Source organism: Fusarium musae, chromosome 4 (genome assembly GCF_019915245.1).
Source record: "Fusarium musae strain F31 chromosome 4, whole genome shotgun sequence".
NCBI lineage: Eukaryota > Fungi > Ascomycota > Sordariomycetes > Hypocreales > Nectriaceae > Fusarium > Fusarium musae.
Window position 1 is genome coordinate 1975402 of NC_058390.1, and position 12670 is coordinate 1988071.

The window sequence follows — 12670 nt, forward strand, 5'->3', positions numbered from 1 at the left end:
CTCGTATCACTTTTCTAAACCGCTGGACGGGTGGGCTTGTTTGTCTGCGTTCTTTTCGTTCATTTGCAAGTTACGAACTAACAACTAGATGATCTAGCATGCCGTATTGCGAGGGCAGTCCTTGAACTGCCCATCATCCATATTCCACGTCCCTGTTTCCTCTGTAGAGGATAAGAGTCTCGAAAATACCGAGTGTCTGACAAAATTTCACCTCCCAGGTATAATAGTTAGCCAATAAAAGTAGATCGCTCAATAGAAAAACACTCATTGCCAGTCAATTCCCAGCCCGACTCCCATTCATCACATCATTAAAATTCAAGTCCCCAGTATTAACTCCGTTGTCAGACCCATGTTGAATACAAAGACTTTCTCCTGTGGTATCATTCTGTCCATCACCCTTACAAGATAGGAAACGTCTCCATATGGTCGGGCATCATGTATCCTTCATGACCATGTTGTTGAGCCACCATGTGGTTGCGATAGTCAACGCTCTCCACGCTCAGTCCAAGTTCCGAGGGGCCGACCTCCTCACCCGAGCTAAGGCTCTCATCACTCATGCTGAGAACGCTCTGGGGAGGCTGCGGGTTGTTTCCAAACTCGGCGATGCTGAAACCGCCGAGGTCCCAATTGTCCGGGGGCCAATCTCCACAATTGCTAACAGCGATTGCACTCTCGTTGACAAGGCCCTGTCCGCCATAGATAGCATCGTATACGTTGTTCATTCCACCATCCAATGATCCAAGTAATGTCTCCCACTCAGTCGTTGAAACCCCGTTCACCTTAGCGGCAGCAACCGAAGAGCTCCCCATCGTGTGATGGGCCTGGTTTGTAGGGCCAGAATGGGAGTGTGCACGTGTCTGTTGCGGCGAAGTCGGTTGTGGTGACTGTGATGAGTGGGCAAAGGGCATGAAGTCGAGATTGCGGGACAGCGGGGAAGTCTTGCGATCTGGATTGGGGGACATGGACATGCGATGTCCTCGCTGGAGCACGGGAACCTCGGCCTGAGGATTGTCAAATGATTGACGGCCCCGAGAACGGTAAAATTCAGGTCGCTGGTCGGCAACGCAGGGCATCGTCATGCGACGCATCCTCTCCTGATGATCAATCAAGTTGCTCTCGCTGGCTGCAGCGGCTGGGAGCTGACCGAGGGGGTAGCCTGCCCTGCTCTTCTTCTTGGATTTGGTAACTATTCCTCTTGGTGGGGATCCTCGGTTGGAGACGGGCGCGGGGGGCATCGACACCTCACGTGAAGTGTGCATTGGCGACACATCGGATTCGTCAACTTTGACCAGCATGCTAGCCACACGCTTGAAGTCCAGCGAGCCAGAGCCCTCAGTCTTATCCAGGATATGAATCACGGCATTTACCAATCGTTCGTCATCGCGCATGAGTTTACTGTCTTGCTTGAGATCAATTGAGTGGTAGAGCAGCGCCATGCCACAAACAACCAGCAGATCCGTCTTGTTCAAACAAAATGAGAAGGTCATACCGCGTTCTTCAAGCAGCTGAACAATCTGAACAATGTGCTTGCTCGACGCTCCGATTGACATCAAGGCCGAGGCTGCCTTAGAGCCTAAACTGGAGCCTACTGCCGGACGATAGATAAGTGTTCGAATGTAGTAGTAGGCCAGTGCCAGTAATGGTGAGCGGCTACCAGTCACATCTGTGGATGGCTTATCTTGGACGAAGTTCAGTCGCAGATGGGTAGGCAGCTGGTCGTACCAAGCATCAAGCTCACTCTCGAGAGCAGCCATCTGTTGAAGCGAAATCTCGTAGGAGCTTGAGGCGGGGTAGTTCTTCTCTAGCACCTTGGCGAGGATGCGAGTCGCACGGAACAAGGCTAGCGCACTCGAAAGGCGAGTATATTCACCAGGAAGTGTAGGCTGGAAGCCCTTTTCAGTAACATACTCATCATCAGTATCGCATGGATACTCGGTCTGTATATCCCCTTCTTTAAGAAGCTTAGGAAGGCCAAGAGTGGCGGCAGAAAAGCAATCGAGAGTGTAAATGGTCCAGAAGACCTTCTTTCGAGTCTCAATTGTGAGAGCACCGAAGGAGAATCTCTTCTGACTCTGGTGCAGGCCTAGGCGATGAGAGAGACCAACAGCGATGCCCTTGTAGTGTTGTAATCGCTTGTAGTCTGCACGCATGGTGCAGTAAAGGAGAGCGAGGGACAGGCACTGTAAGGTGTTCATAGTATCCTCCATGAGAATAGCATCCAGGGAGGTTTGCCATTGCTGCTCACAGGCAGTAAGCTGGGGAATGTCAGGGTTCTCTGATGACAGACCCGCGATACTGAATACGAGGTAGAGTTGCGCGAGCTTGTGGTTGCCTTTGACCTTCTCAGGGTCGGCGACGAACTCCTCGTAGACATGGAGGAATGTGGGCTTGTGGAGGATGGGGAACAGAGGAGCCCACTCTTGAAAGTAAACATTGACACAGCGGTCAGAGAAGAGACGAGGAGGAAGCCTAAAAGATTGCTCTGGTGATCTGGGACCAAGGGGCTTGCAGCCTTGGATATGCAGGAAAGCCTCTGGGTTGAAGTCGGTGCTAGGTTTGCCGGTTTCTTGAATTTTTCGCTTGAAAGACTCTGTCGAGGGTGTCAGTTGAGTTGACTCATAGGAAAGGATGGCGACAAGTACCAATAAATGTTCTACCACTAGATGCGCCCATAAAGTAAGAGTCGGAATTCTCAACTCCAAGTAACAGAGGTGCAGCTTGTACGCGGAAAGTATCTTCTTTTATGGCCAGGGCTTCATTTCGGGACTCTGGTGCAGCCGGGCTGCTCGCCGGCATTGAAGGACTCGATCGGTTGCCGTGGATTTTAGAGAGCATGTCTATCTTCTCGTCCTTCTCATCTAACAAGTCCTTAAGCTCTCGAACTTCGCTTTCTAATTGTCGCACGCGCTCCTCCAAAGATTCGGTGTAGCCACGAGGGAATGCGCGGCGGCTAAGTTTGTCGCTTGTCCGGCATTCAAAGCCGACGTTGGCACATTGAGAACATGTTGGCCTGATTCCATCACATCGAATCTTTTTGCTCCTGCAACGATCACAAGCCTGTGCAATGCGACTCTGAGAGCTGGTGCCCACCTTGATCACCTTCATGGGAAGAATTCCGGGCATCTTGGCGGAAGTTGTTCTGTGTAGGTAGGTGAAGGGTTTGAGTCGGGTTGAGTTGATGGGACCTGGGTGGAACAAGCGGCTAAATTGCCGAAGTGAGGAGACTGGTCGGTGATGTGGGTGCCAGGGTTGCTCGTTTATTGCAGTGTTCCTTTTTCGTTATACAATATTGTCTTGTGTCCTTGAAACGGTCAAATTCCGAAATGTCGAATGGTGATAGCCGAGGTCTTTATCGAGTGATTTTAGCACCGGGACTAATAAGTGAGGACAGGCGTATTGTGATTTAGTGACTTGGTTGGTGGGGTTTAAAGACGCGGTAATGTGAAGTAGTAGCCGGGTAGGTAGGTAGTAGGTACGCTTTTTTGCTACTGGGTATCTTAGAGAGGAACAATGAGGTAGGGCTGATATATAAATATATATATACGAGTCCAGGGAGATAAGAATAGAGATAAAAAGGAAAATAATGGTAAAGATGCAAACGTGAAAGTGGGAAAGATGAGAGGATTTAGATTCTTCAGGGTGGGAAAGAGCAAGATTTAGTAGAAAACGAGGGAATGGGAATGGGAATGGGGCCCGGTCGTTGACTCTTTCAGGTGTGGAGAAAGAAGTGGAAATCCTGGGGGAGGTCCAGGGACAGTGGAGAGGCCAGTCAGTGCCACCATGCTTGTTCTCGATTAACCTGGTCGACCTTCAACAATGAACGAACGAGACACCATGAGAAACCTGGGGATGGGGGCGTGCTCTTGGCATCCAATGCCAATGTCAATGTCAACGCCGATGTCAGTCCCGGTCCATGGGCCTGGGCAGGCGTGGATCATGACGCTGGATACAGTGCACGACTTTATGATACCACTTTACTCTTCAGGGACTTGAAGTCTGCCGTACTGTAGAGGTGCAAATGCCGAGAATCAAATGGTAAGAAGGCCTACCTGTTACAGTGCGAGAGCATGAGCGGCTCCCACTGGGGAAAATATGTATGTGACTCGATCCAACTCACTCACCTCACCACTCTGGCAACGCTCGTTCACACCCTTCCAGAAACGACATTCGAGAGGTACCGAAATATGCTATACGCTAACGAGTTAAGCTGAGAGGTACATGGAGTACATACAGCCGCAGCGGCCATTTAGCACCCTTTGTGTGTGAGGGAGATGCTGTGCTTGGCGGCGTGCGTGATGACATCCAATCCGCTTTAGTGGGGGCGTGTAGACGAAAACGTGGGCTTGAGCATTGATACTACAAATGAAGAAACATCGATACAACTCAACTCGACTCAGTTCGATTCATTAGCAAGACTGCCCCTTCTTATTTACGAGAAGACTTGAGAGCCAAAAGTGATGAGAGATTTAGAGCCTTTTTCTTTACTAGAGTAGTCCATGGCCGTAAAATGTTAGGATACAAGAAGAGGAAGTATGAAGAAGAATCGGAAAGGCAGATAGATGAATGCTAGGATTCTCATCTGAGACTAAAGTTTTCTCCATATGCGTGATTCACTAGTACCCGATAGAGTTGCAATATGTTGCATTTGTTTTGTTCTGCAAGTGTCGGCTGTAATCTGAGTCTGGTATATGCATGCTCACACGAGCTCCCAACACAGAAACTGCCAGGGCTCTAAGTACCTTGCTAAGAAGAAAAAGAGCTTCTTTCATACGCTTTCATACTCCGTACATGGTCCCGAGTACCACTTTTGCTCTGTTTAGTTGCTTTTTACATATCGACAACCCTGGCTCTTAGATATCAACTGCCAATGGATACACAATCTTTCACCCTGACTTCCTCAGCACCACTATTAGGAGACGAGTGTTTTAAAAGAGTAAAAGAGTAATAAAGCTCCATCAAGAGAAGAAAAGTGAGCTGAATATGAAAGTGAGCACTGGATACGGAGGGTATTCTCAGCTCCAGGTATTCTTTGCTCAGCCAATGGTGACCGGTGACCCTTGGCTTGGGGTAAGAAAATGGCACCACTCGCAAAACTCTAGAACACTCCGACATGTTCATAACAGCCCATGGCATCACACCCACCCGGCACTGGCCGCTTCTTATCCAATTAGTTGTACATAGTTGCTATGGTCCGGGTCCTTTACCCCAGATTAATAGGCCTTCCATTGACTCTTTGTCGGCTCAACATGATAGTTACATTTGGCCTACGGAGTACGGACTGTGGCTCCCACGGAACATAGTCAACTCCCCGAGTCACTTCCTGGTGTATCGACATCCCTTTCGACCATGGAGTTTTTCTTCACGTCTTCGCAACATCCGTTGTCAACAAAGCCTGTAGTTCTTTGATACGCGCGGCTTACAGGCCAATGCTTCTTCTTTGCGATGCCGCCGAGCCACGAGGTTGATATTAGTGCTGGCGCATAGCGCTCACTAGCTTGGCTGAGTTGACAATCTTTGAAAACAGGTCCCAGCCAACTGGCTGCTGGCATACGGAGCCGCAGAAGCAGAGCGGCTCCCGTTTCGACTAGTAACTAAGCAGGCACTTAACCACCCCATCCATACACCCCTATCACGCCTCTGGTCTCTGGACATCTCACGAGACAGATCGTGAACAAGGTGATGCCACAACGGCATGTGTTTACCATGATCGTGGATGGACCCTTCAGTTCACCCAAGATCCACGATAACCCCAGATTTGATCGTGAGATGAACTGGTTATAATGCTGTATGTGCTAGCATTATAAGCCTGGGCATCCCAGCATTTATCCCCCGGGGAACTCTGGGGTATCTGATGTGAACTGGATGAGAGATGTGGCTGGCCATTAAGCCACTTTAGCTCGCACGTTTTCTCATAACGCTCCTGACTCAGCTGAGAAACACGCACACGCAGATCCAACTATTCTGATCCAGAACTGTAGATATTAGAACTGTACAACAGTGGCACAGGTAACAGAGTAGAAATAAAGGGGGGAGGCTAACAAATTGGAAGCTCCGCAAAGCTGGGACCAACTTACACCAAGAAATTTCGGTATACAGTACATTCACCGCGGTGGACGCCTCCGGTGTAACTCTGCGTTAGGTGAAGAGGAGCTCATCGACTGGCTTGCGGGTTGCTCAACACGAGCTGAGTCGAACCTCATTAACGGACGCCTTTTCCTACCCGTGACCCGCCCTATTGCCATGCGCCCCGAGCTTCCAGTTGATCTCGAAGCACAACCACCAGCAGGCCACGTCCTTGATTTGCATGCCAAACACTGTCAGCCCTGAGATCCCTTCTCCAGCAGGCTTAGCTTCAAGCCTCCTGTCCTGGGGGAACCGCAAAAGACCCACCTCGGAGCCGCAGTCGTTGACTAGGGACCTAGTTGTCGCAGATCACTGATCCGCAGCTAACTGTAGCGTACCCTGCTGCTAGTTAGCCCTAGCCAAAATGGACCTGCCTTGAATTCGGGGTATGAAACTGACGACGAGACTGTTGGAAGACAGCCCTTATTTCTCAACAACGCCTGACTATCTCGAGCTATGATCGAACATAATCATGTACGGGGAGTTCTAACTAACGGAAATTCCTCTCTAGGATCCTCAATAGGGGCCGATGCCGTTAAATCCGAAGCCCAAGCACGAATTGGCACCTAGCCGAATTGTCTATGGTTCTTGCGTTGTGGGAATCGTGAATCGTACATGCCACCTCTTTAACACACTGAAAACACATTATCAGGGGAAATTTCTAACTACAAACTCAACCATTTCTTACCTACAGAGTACCTAGGCGTCGCTCACAACATGCGCATCATCACCACGTCTATCTCCAGCCCAACTGGTCACACAGACGATTTCTCCATACCCAGGCTTAGTGATCTTAGGTATACAACACAATCTGTAAGTTGAAGAAAAGTTCAATTAGCTGCTCAACGAAAGATTTGTGCCACAACGCGTCTATACCCATGGGTACCCTCAGCCCGTCATTTTGTAGTCTCTTTGATTCAGCCGCCATTTCTCTGGGGCAATGAGAGCTTGCTACAGGGATGACACATCCCTGACTCCTATTTATACTCGCTATACAGTAGAATTATAAGGGGCTTGTATAGTAATTTGTGCAATTTGTCGAGGGAGTATAGCGTATATGTGATGATGTCGAGAATTCGGTGATATAGCGTGTTTTTAGTGAAGATAGAGGTGTGTGGCTAATAAACGACTGTTGTGGCATCATTTTCTCCGCGTTTCTCCACGAGAACCGCCCGGGAGTTAGATCATGTTCAACGGGATCTGAACCTGGTGAACATCTGGGGAAACCGAAAGGATGTACATTGCTCTGTTAGGATAAGCAATCTCGATGGGCCTTGTTCTTGACCCGTACAATAAAACAGAGGGACGCATTTTTCCTCCACAATCTCGGCGGCGGGTGAATCGAACGGCCAGGACGGCATCTATGTTGCATTAAGATCCCCAAACGCTCTGTCTGCTTCTACAAAGCAAAGCAAAGCAAAGCAATGAGAAAGTGTTCTGATTTATCTGACATCACTGGCTATTCAGGAGTTCATTGTCTTCTCAAGCAAGATATGGCTCAAGTATTTCTCTGCTAATACGCAAGACAGCTCCCTCAAATGCTTTGGCGAATCCTAGAAAAAGTCGGCTAGGAGAAGCAGGAGGTTACCATTCTCAGTACTGCTCTAATTGATTCAGCCCACAATGGACTTTTGTAAACGGAATTTGCCCGAATCTCAGTTGATGCCATCTCGAGGTTCAGTTAGCCCGAAAGTTGAAGGAGGCTACATTGCGTTCAACATTACGGGATGAGAATACTGCGGGAGGTGCATATACTACCTAGGCATCAGAGACTTGCCCGTGGGTTAATACCATTATGACTCTTGTAAGAGATAGAGCAGTACGATAGGTGAACAGGAAGCTGAAGTCTCTAGAAGTGACGCGAATTCTAATGTGATGGTTTCGCAATAGCTTCGTCACACAGGGGGACCATTCATGTTGCAGAGAGAGAGAGAAGCAAGGATTTACATACAGACAGTAGGTACCTAAGGAGGTGAAGCAATTGCCGGCTACCCCACAATACCAGGATGTCAATGCTCAACAATAGCCGACAAGCATCCACTGTAAGGTGTGCTTCGGTCAACTAAAATCCTCTTCTTCATTGGTCGCTGGTTGAAACGCTTGCCTGTCTTGGGAAACTTCCATCGATCCGAGATATGCTACCACGTGGTCGTCCGCAAAAAGATGGGTCCTCTGTACCGTCCCGATGACGCACCTCGTTAGCCGTTTACCTCATTTTGGATCGCACAAGCAGATGTATCGAAGATAGATGTGTTAAAGAAAGCTCGGTGTGTGACCGAGCACCTCCTGCTATGTAGGTTCCGGGACACACAGGCTAGTAAGCCAAGAATGCGGAGAACGTTCCCTGGCATTTGAGGACCTGGGGGAGTTTCCGGGGAATCTGGGGAAGTCAGGGTGTTTGCTTCAAGTGCTGCTTGGCCAGGATCGCATACATGAAACATGGGAATTCGAAAAAAATAAGATAGCTACGTGTATGGCAGGCTGTGGCAAGTCATAATCTCCTGGGCCACTTGGCTTGTCGACTTTACCACATCATCCATCGGTCATGGATGGATGTGCTGAAATGAAAAGGAAATATTGTAGTACATACCTGTTCATCCAGTGCTACCGCAGCGCTTTCAAGGATACTGGCTTCTGTTTCTCTGAGCTTTTGGGCCAGTTGGAGGCGGCCATCTCTGATCTTTCCGGCCCGGCGCAACGGCTCAAGTTCATCATGGGAAATCTCGGAAGAGAGCTGCATGAGATGGTCGGTTACGACTTCATGCAAGACCGAAACAGCTCGAAGCCTAAAGATCTGACAGAGGGGGTGGTCCTTGATGAGATCTCCGAAATCATCTGCTCGAGCCGTGGCATCTTCGTCCTGCCAGAAAAGCCTTAGCTCCCGGTCCCCGTTTGTTCCTTGGAGGACCCTGAACTCCAGACCATCCTCCTCATTCAGACACATCAAGTAGACGAAAGGACATTGCCAGCTTATTTTCCCGTTTGATCGAGATAGCTTAATAGTTGGCGACCCTCGAAAAATGTGGAGTTTCGCTTTTCCTAATGGATCGTCGGCCAGCAACTCCAGAGGTAGAGTCAGTTCCTCTACAGTGGACTCGTGGTCAATAAACCCATAACTGAAGATCATTTCTGCGGGTGACTTTTCTCCGTAGGATATATTCACTTCGTCTCCAATGGATATTTCCATACCAGGCCGAGAGAGTAAGACAATGTTGTCTTCGTCGTCCTCGTCATAGTAAGCAGTTTGTGAGTGTGAGTGGTTGGCCATGTCAAGGACAGGAACCATGGCGTGTCCAGATCTCGGTAGTTCCAGACATCGAGATCTGTACCACGCGTCAACCAATACCCAATTATCAACAGTCACCGCTTCTCTTTCCCAAAAGAACGAGTTCCAAAACGGAAGAGTTGATGATCTTTCGATGAGTTCATCAAACTCCTTGTTCAGAGCCGATAGCTTAGCGTCTAGTGCAGCCTACAGTGCAGTCAGAATCCTTTTGTTCCGTTGCGGGGAAATCGTTCTTCTAGCAGAGAGCCTGCGGCTCCGCAATCCTCGGGTCTGGTTATTCTCGCGTGTTTGTGGGAACACATACCTCTAGCGAAGTGCCCTGGAGCAGAGCTCGCTCAAGTTCCGACCACATTGTTGGGACTGGGATATCACGAGGCAGAAACTTCAGGTACTCTGTCCATGGTGTTGGCACAAGGTCTCTTGGGCTCGAAGTATCTCGGCTGGAGAGAACTAGATGTGCCAAGAGATACAGCATGATATCTGCCCGGGTCGACTTTGATGAGGAACAGTCAGCGGTTGTTAGTGCACGCTCCGAGACTAGGGCTGGCCATTGCTGTATTGGAGAACAGATGTCTTCTGGCTTAGCGACATACCTGATGTCCTGCAGAGTCAAGTAGTTGACGAAAGTTTTGATCGACCTTGGAATACTCTTCGATGGAAGCGGTTGAAAGGATCAAATCATGAGGGACCTGTAGTATCTTTCCTAGGTGGTTGTTGGCATGACCATGAGTCTCTACCCTAGCTCCTTCGACCTTTTCCCCATCTGAATTGCAAACTTGGCCCTCTGGCTCTGGCTTTTCCTCCCCTCCTTCAAGTCCACATGTTTCTACACTTGCTGTCAAGTTATTGGTGGCCACTAAGCCAATTCCCTTTCCATCCGTCTCTTGCAATTTGGCGTTGGTAAATTCCACATCATTCAAGCGTGCCCAGGTTGGGAAAATGTCGATTGGCAAGGTTGATTTTGAAACCATGGTCCAAAAAAGTGATCCCGGGATAAGTTGAGGTGGGAAAATGCAAAAGCTCTCAGGCTTTTTAAACAAGAGAATGTCGGCTACTATGTACGCTTGCCACAAACCTAAACGTGAGACATATAGAAAGGTTCAGACAGACATCCAATACCCGGGCTATTACCACCGACCACAGAAACTAGACCCACTTCAGCCTCTTTGGGCCGAGAACTGATTTTGCGCCGAGAAGCCTTCATACGATGAAACTGGAGTCACGTACACTCATTTCCTTCGTAGTTATCATATCGACGGTAGAGTCTTTTCGCCCTTTTGATAACATACCCAAATAATGATCAATCAGCACATCAGTGTTCTGCTGTAATTTTGTCAGAGACAAGTTCCACATCAGTAGGACTCCAACCACGAAAGCAAACCCTGGTCTTTTGTATTAGGGCTGAATCTAGCGACTTTACCCTCAGTCGAGCCTCTATCAAGTTCTTGGACTGGGCAATACGCTTCTTCGTCATGCCTCGCGATCCCCTCATCGGCCTCGTGGGAAAGCCCTCGGCTGGTAAGAGCTCTACGCTCAACAGCTTAACTGATGCTTCGTCTAAAGTTGGTTGGTAGACAGACCCTGGCCAAAGCTGTTAGAATTTGGCGCTGATCGGAAATGAAATAGGCAATTTCCCGTATGCTTCACCCTTGCCTTATACTAACTACATGTTTCTGTTGCTCTCCATCTCGGAGCCTATAACCCTGAAAGCTCGTGGTTGTTGCGAGAGCTGACCTTTCTAGGTTCACCACAATTGACCCCCAGCGTGCAATCGGCTATCTTCAGATAGAGTGTGCTTGTGCCCGATATAACGTATCAGACAGATGCAAACCCAATTATGGAGCTTGCGTTGAGGGCCGTCGTTCTGTACCTATTGAGCTTCTCGATGTCGCTGGTCTCGTCCCCGGTGCTCATGAGGGCCGAGGCCTGGGGAACAAGTTTCTCGATGACTTACGACATGCCGATGCTCTGATTCATGTTGTCGATGCTTCGGGTACTGTCGATGCTGAAGGAAAGGAGACAAGAGGCTATGATCCTTCCGTGGACATTGCTTGGCTACGAAGCGAAATCGTAGCTTGGGTTCTCGGCAATCTCATGCAACGATGGGGATCCATCCGACGAAGGCATCAGGCTATCAAGGCAACCGCTACAGAAACACTGCAAGCACAGTTCTCCGGTTACGGTGCAACATCGACTATTGTGAACCGTGCTCTTGATCGCTGCGGCATCAAGGAACCCCTGGAGGATTGGTCCAATGAGACCGTAGAGTTGGTCGTCAATGCCTTCATTGATGAGAAGTTCCCTACAGTCATCGCACTCAACAAAATCGATCACCCAGACGCTGATAAAAACATCTCCAAAATCGCCAAGCAGCAAGATCCTAATACCATTGTGTTATGTTCAGCCATCTCGGAGATTTTCTTGCGAAAGATGGCTAAACAGGGCTACATCAAATATGTCGAAGGCAGCGAATTTATCGACACCAAGGAGGATCTTATAGAGCAAGGCGACCCAACCGGCGGTGGCCTCAAAGATCTCGACGAGAAAAATCGTAATCGAATCGAGAATCTCAAGGACATGGTACTTTACCGCTTTGGGTCTACCGGTGTCGTTCAAGTCCTTTCCAAGGCCGCTGAGCTCCTTGGTCTCGTGCCCGTTTTCCCCGTCCGGAATACCTCCACCTTCAGTTCTGGTGCATCGGACTCCAAGTTTGTTTTCCGCGATTGCGTTCTTGTCAAGAAAGGCAGCACGGTTGGCGATGTGGCTCGCAAAGTGATGGGAGATGCGCCTATCGCCTTTGTCGAGGGGGCTGGAAATATCCGAGTATCTGAAGACGATTTCGTCGCTGTGGGCAAGAATGATGTATGCCGTCATCTTACATTTTTCCAAACTGGATACTAACGGAGCACATTCAGGTTCTATCATTCAAGGTCGGCAGAGCCTGAGCTACGAATATGCTTGGTTGAGATATTCTAGCCATCATTGCTGTCTTCAGAATGCATATTTGTACGGCAGGCGTTGGGGTTGTTGTTCTTAAGGTAGATCGGGGTATGAAATGTCCGTACAGAACGAAGTCTTTGGGTTGATATCGAAGAAGGAAGCGATATGCTCTATATAACGCACTCGAAAGAGAATCGATTGATAGCATGTCACTTAAATTGTCTCATGTTATCTTGTGTGCAAAAACGGAGGTCTTGGGGAGCCGACAGTCATGAATCGCAAGCCTGCGATGTATGGTATTCCCCTCCACATGAAGCCCGC

At 49.0% G+C, this 12670-nt stretch overlaps 3 protein-coding genes across 3 annotated transcripts; 1 reads left to right on the top strand and 2 right to left on the bottom strand.

Annotated features, from left to right (window-relative positions):
* Positions 1–398: 398 nt before the first annotated feature.
* ACU15 (Transcriptional activator protein acu-15) lies at positions 399–3123 on the bottom strand (the record flags this gene model as incomplete). The annotated part of the gene is made up of 2 exons (XM_044823232.1): positions 399–2590; positions 2643–3123. 2 exons carry the CDS (start codon positions 3121–3123, stop codon positions 399–401), a joined length of 2673 nt encoding a protein of 890 aa, XP_044681723.1.
* A 5543-nt stretch (positions 3124–8666) lies between these two features.
* Positions 8667–9761, bottom strand: J7337_005557 (uncharacterized protein; the record flags this gene model as incomplete). Its single annotated transcript, XM_044823233.1, has 3 exons — positions 8667–8681; positions 8714–9595; positions 9714–9761. The coding sequence occupies 3 exons, from the start codon at positions 9759–9761 to the stop codon at positions 8667–8669; spliced, it is 945 nt and encodes a 314-aa protein (XP_044681724.1).
* Positions 9762–10881: 1120 nt separating this feature from the next.
* Positions 10882–12310, top strand: J7337_005558 (uncharacterized protein; the record flags this gene model as incomplete). Its single annotated transcript, XM_044823234.1, has 2 exons — positions 10882–10927; positions 11199–12310. 2 exons carry the CDS (start codon positions 10882–10884, stop codon positions 12308–12310), a joined length of 1158 nt encoding a protein of 385 aa, XP_044681725.1.
* Positions 12311–12670: the final 360 nt, after the last annotated feature.